At 44.6% G+C, this 5,924-nt stretch overlaps 1 protein-coding gene across 15 annotated transcripts in view; it reads left to right on the top strand.

Moving 5' to 3' along the window:
• Positions 1 to 704: 704 nt before the first annotated feature.
• Positions 705 to 5,924, top strand: part of UNC13B (unc-13 homolog B) — a 239,416-nt gene continuing 234,196 nt past the window's right edge. For all 15 annotated transcript variants that reach the window (XM_037743661.1, XM_037743665.1, XM_037743666.1 and 12 more), the window contains exon 1: positions 705 to 1,039. In XM_037743661.1, the coding sequence (XP_037599589.1) occupies positions 1,018 to 1,039 (22 nt within the window). In that variant the 5' untranslated portion in view covers positions 705 to 1,017. The remainder of the gene's footprint in view (positions 1,040 to 5,924) is intronic.

Consider the following 5,924-nt stretch of genomic DNA (forward strand, 5'->3'; position numbering starts at 1 on the left):
TGTTGACCAGGATGGTCTCGATCTCTTGACCTCGTGATCCACCCGCCTCGGCCTCCCAAAGTGCTGGGATTACAGGATTGAGCCACCGCGCCCGGCTGCTCTGGCCTTTCACAGTTCCTCACGTGGGTATGCATCATTTTGCCAGAAGTCCTCTGCTTAAAATGCTCCTCTCTCCTCCATTCTTCATTCAGTAAATATTTACGGACTGATTACCATACACTAGGCATTATTCCAAACATTGGAGATACAATGTTGAGCACGAAAAACGGTCTACATAAGAACCTAGGTCTCCAGACATTATACTTAATGCCCACTCAATTTTGTCTTTGGCCCTAGTTGCTAATTAAAACTTTGCTGTGTGGTACGATCTCGCTAACTTAAATTACAGGTTGTCCGCTATGAGGGCTGGACTCTAAGGAAGTCCAGTGGAAATCTTCAATGAAAAGAATCTGTTCTTGGGTGGAAGCCCGGCCCATGCAGGAGGAACACAGGGCTTCCAGGGCTTCCATTCCCGCCTCACACAGGTGTGGGATAGGTCCTTGCTCCCTTCTTTAAGCCAGATTAGTGGGCGGAGCTGCCTTCAGTATCGCACAATGGAAAGGAGGAAGGGGACCCCGCCTCCTACGTGCTCGCGGGGGGCGGGGTCTGGTGGATTGGGCGTGAGTTAATTGGCTGGGGGGCGGGGCGCCACGGGTTGGCTCCGCCCAGACGCTCGCAAGGATCCCGGGTGGAATGACGGGAGGGAGTCTCGGCAGCTCCTAACTGCCAGCGATGGCGTCGCGGTGCCGCGCCCAGTCCCCAGCCTGCCGGCCGGTACTCACTGCTACCCCGAGTTCGTTCAGACGGTGAGATTTGGGGCGGGTCCGAGGCAGCGGCGGGACTCTACCTGCGACCGGGACCATGAGGAACGGCCAGACCCGTGGGGCTGCTAACGGGAGCAGTCGCGGTACCTGCTGAGAGGAAAGAGGGAGCGGCGGCGCGGCAGGGGCGCGGCAGAGGCTTGCCCGCGCCTCGGCCATGTCACTGCTCTGCGTGCGCGGTGAGTGCACGGACTCGGGCGGGGAGGCGGGATGTCGCGGAGAGGTCCCCGCACCCTTCCAGTGGGCGTCTGGTGACGGTCTCTCCCAAACTTTACATCCCGTCCGTGCTTTGGAGGACGATTATGTTAACAATTTATAAACATTTGAAGAGTGCTTTCCTCTCTTGTTTCCCTCCACGCTCCTGCAAGGGACGATTAGCTCTCCATTCCGGTAGCCATGTGACAACGTTGTTGGCTGGCAGGCTCATATCCTATTAAACAGTGACTGGGGTTCTCTAGTGAGAGTGGACGAGTTAGGAGACCGCGGATAGTTGGTGCCTGTGAATGGTGGGCAGCCTCCTGTTCTTTTCCTCCACCTCCTTGCACCGTAACACTACAGTATGCTTAGTAGCAGGTTCTTTTATCACACTTTGAACGCATTAGTGGTACAGCTGTCACATACCTTCTATTGCTTGTCTTGTTCTCTGTCATTTCCCTGAGCACTAACCTGTAGTATAGGCTAAGCTTATTCTTCTGTTCCACTTGGGAGAATGTGGTGACTGCTTTTGGAGCAGAGCATAAGAGGTATAATTTATTTTTATTTTAACTTGCACCACAGTAACTCAAGGTGAAGGGCCATTATTGCTCTTCCCCCGAGGACACTTGACCCATATAAGAAGATATCTTAAAGCAAGAGCTTTGGGGTTTAAGATGAGGCATGGTGCACGAACTAAGCTCCATGTGGGTAGAGACTGTTTCTTATTAGTTTTTGTATTAGTTTTCTTATTAGTGTCTGGTGTAGTAGAGGCTTACTGCTGGTTTTGAATGAATGCAAGAACTGTAACTTCAGAGAGATTATCTGATCAGAAGAAACAGGGTTTGGATTAGCCATTGAATATGATCTTGGGGAATTCAGGTTACAGCCTATCATATCTGATGTGTCTTGATTGTGAATGAGAGAGCATTTATCAACTAGAGCCTTTTCCTGGTACGTTTTACTGGATAGAGTTCATATTTTTTTTGGCTCTGCAGATTAAAAGCATTGTTGTTTGTGATCTCTCCGATAACAGTGTTTCCCCCAGCTGCTGGCAAATGGAACTGCTTTGCTCTGTTCTCTTCCACTGTGTTGTTAAATCTGCATTAACCCAAAATGGATTTGGCCATTTCCGGGGATTATGAGACATACAGTTTTTTTTCTTGCATGGTTCATTTTTCATTAATGAGAATTTTGCTTTGCTTTTAGTAAGATATTTTCTCTCAGCAGCTGGGAATCTATTTATTCCTTTAGATCCCTGCTGCTGAGTAGCAGGATTTGGGAGAGTTTGGGCTTTGCTATGTCTCCTGGACAATTTAATTCTCTACTGCCATGCTATATTACAGAGCTGGTCCTTATGAAAGACTCTTTAGGCAGGAGCACTCTTAAATCAAAAATTCCTATTTAACTGAATTTAAATAACTTAACTACTGGTGTTTTCATTTGTTTTAATAGCAGGCAGGCTTCATTGTCTAGAAATTCTGCTATTTAGCTAACTTCTTTCCCTTTTAATGTTAGGTTAGGCAAGTTCCTTCTTTTTTGAATCTGGAGAAACGGAGATCAGCAGGTCATTGTCTTTTTGAATAGAGATCCAGAAGATTTTAATTATTGTGTAAACAAGCAGGTACCTTGTATGCAGATATTAACATTGAATGGTAAAGTATTCATCCTGGGAAAACTTACAGAAATGAATCAAAATACATCATTTTATTTCTTTTTCTTTTTACTTTTTTGAGACAGAGTCTCACTCTGTCACCCATGCTGGAGTGCAGTGGCACTATCTCAGCTCACTGCAACCGGTGCCTTCCAGGTTCAAGTGATTCTCATGTCTCAGTCTCTGGAGCAGCTGGAATTACAGGTGTGAGCCACAGGCCCAGCTACTTTGTAATTCTTGTAGAGACAGGGTTTCACCAAGATGGCCAGGCTGCTCTCGAACTCCTGACCTCAAGTGATCCGCCCATCTAGGGCTCCCAAAGTGCTGGGATTAGAGGCATGAGCCATTGCACCCAGCACAAAATACATCTTTCTAAAATGACATTCCTTCCATTATATTTTGGCAGTAGGAATGTTATATTTTGAAACCAGCCTATGCAGTGATATTTATTACAACTCAATTTCAATTTATCTTGGAGTAGAATGAATTAGAAACTTCCAGTGCAGTCAGAGTTCAAAAAGTAGTTAACTTGATGTAGAAATTGGCAAACTGGGCCAGGCACGGTGGCTCACGCCTGTAATTCCAGTATTTTGGGAGGCTGAGGCTGGCAGATCACCTGAGGTTGGGAATTCGAGACCAGCCTGAGCAACAAGGAGAAACCCTGGCTCTACTAAAAATACAAAATTAGCCAGGCATGGTGGCACATGCCTGTAATCTCAGCTACTCGGGAGGCTGAGGCAGAATCTTTTGAACCCAGGAGGTGGGGGTTGCAGTGAGCTGAGATCGCACCATTGTACTCCAGCCTGGGCAACAAGAGCGAAACTCCATCTCAAAAAAAAAACAAAAACAAACAAACAAAAAAACAAAAAAAAGAAGACATTGGCAAACTGGTATTGATTTAATCATTCCTAAACATTTCATTCAAGAAGTCAGTTTTTTTGTCTTACTGTTTAATCATGCCTTATTGCCTCCAGGTTTAAGGCTCTCAGTATTCTGACCCAAATCTTCCTTGCAGCCTATCCTTATGCAGGCTTTGCTCTAGCACTAGCTCTGTTTATTCTTGCTTCTACTCTGTTCTGCACGTATGCCACCTGAAATACTCATTCCATATTTTTGGCTTATCTAAAATATATTCTTCCTTTCTCAGCTAACAGTCTACTTTTTTTTCTTGAAAACTTCTTCAAGTCCCCAGTCCACAGTGATCTCTTTTTTCTTTAAACCCTCAGAGCATTTGCGGTCTGAGCAATACCACTAATTTGGAAATGAATCATATGCTACCTACAACTGGTATTGTATTGTGATGCTTATGGTGACCCAGACAAAGGAGGTAACAGCACTGGTCAGATTAGATCTGGAATTCTGTGTTCAGCTGTGGTATTTCCTTTTAAGAGGCATATTAAGAAGGTAGATTATCTTAAGAGGGAAATGATTAGAATAATAAAGCATGTAGGAACCAAAGCATTTGAAGAATATGAGAAATTTAGTTCTAGAAGATTTTAGAGGAAGAGGATCAGAATAGTACATGAAGAGTGTTTTAAAAACTCTCCTGTAGAAGTTATATCACCTTTTTTTGTCACTCCAGAGGACAGAACTGGGACAAGTGTGGATCAGTGGTTGAAAATGACAGGAAATTGGATTTTAGCTTAACTTAAAGAAAAGTTAGGGTTGTTAATAACAAATGAAATGGGCTGCTTAGATTTTTTGACACTAAACAGAAATTGAATGAGTGATAAGAATGTTCTAAAGGGGATATGGACTATTGAGTAGGTGATTTGACTTGAATTTTTTTTTTTTTTTTTTTTTTTTGAGACAGAGTTTCACTCTTGTTACCCAGGCTGGAGTGCAATGGCATGATCTCGGCTCACCGCAACCTCCGCCTCCTGGGTTCAGGCAATTCTCCTGCCTCAGCCTCCTGAGTAGCTGGGATTACAGGCACGCACCACCATGCCCAGCTAATTTTTTGTATTTTTAGTAGAGACGGGGTTTCACCATGTTGACCAGGATGGTCTCGATCTCTTGACCTCGTGATCCACCCGCCTTGGCCTCCCAAAGTGCTGGGATTACAGGCGTGAGCCACCGTGCCCAGCCTTTTTTTTTTTTTTTTTTTTTTATCTTTTGAGACTGAGCCTCTCTTTGTTGCCCAGGCTGGAGTGCAGCGATGCAATCTCTGTTCATTGCAACCTCTGCCTCCTGGGTTCAAGCAATTCTCATGCCTCAGCCTCCCGAGTAGCTGAGACTACAGGCACGTACCACCATGCTGCTAGATTTGAATTTGTAAGAAACCACCCTTTTATAGAAACCACTTAGTCTTTCTTCAAATATTTCCTTAAATATAAAGAAATATAAAAGTCTTTGGCTGGGCGTGGTGGCTCACGCCTGTAATCCCAGCACTTTGGGAGGCCGAGGTGGGTGGATCACCTGAGGTCAGGAGCTCTAGGCCAGCCTGACCAACATGAAGAAACCCCATCTCTACTAAAAATACAGAATTAGCTGGTGTGGTGGTACATGCCTATAATCCCAGCTACTCAGAGGCTGAGACAGGAGAATCACTTGAACCTAGGAGGTAGAGGTTGTGGTGAGCCAAGATTGCACTATTACACTCCAGCCTGGGCAACAAGAGTGAAACTCTGTCTAAAAAAAACAAAAGAAAGAAATATAAATCTTTAGTATGTTTTGACACAGCTTTGCTTATAATACTGATACTTTTTTTGGGCTTCCATAGGGACCAGTACCACGTGAACAACTCCAGTAAGGTAAATCCAGGATTTTATTTGATTTTCATTGTCTTGGTATTCATGACCAAGTTTCTCCAAGCAAATTATAAACATTTTTAGAACCGAACCTTTCCATAATATTTCTATTTGTAATTTTCACAGTGTTTATAACAGTGCTTAGTTAGATAATTTAACTATGGATTTTTCCCCCCTAAAATTAATATATGCAGGCCAGGCGTGGTGGCTCTCACCTTTGGAAGGCTGAGACGGGTGGATCACTTGAGTCCAGGAGTTCGAGACCAGCCTGACCAACATGGAGAAACCCCGTCTCTGCTAAAAATACAAAAATTAGCCAGGTGTCATGGCGTAATCATAGCTACTTGGGAGTCTGAGGCATGAGAATTGCTTCAACCCAGGAGACAGAGGTTGCAGTGAGCTGAGATCACGCCACTGCACTCCAGCCTAGGTGACAAAGCGAGACCTTGCCTCAAAAAAAGAAAAAAA

The sequence above is a fragment of the Cebus imitator genome, unplaced genomic scaffold, assembly GCF_001604975.1.
Source record: "Cebus imitator isolate Cc_AM_T3 unplaced genomic scaffold, Cebus_imitator-1.0 Scaffold149, whole genome shotgun sequence".
NCBI classification, from domain to species: Eukaryota; Metazoa; Chordata; class Mammalia; order Primates; family Cebidae; genus Cebus; species Cebus imitator.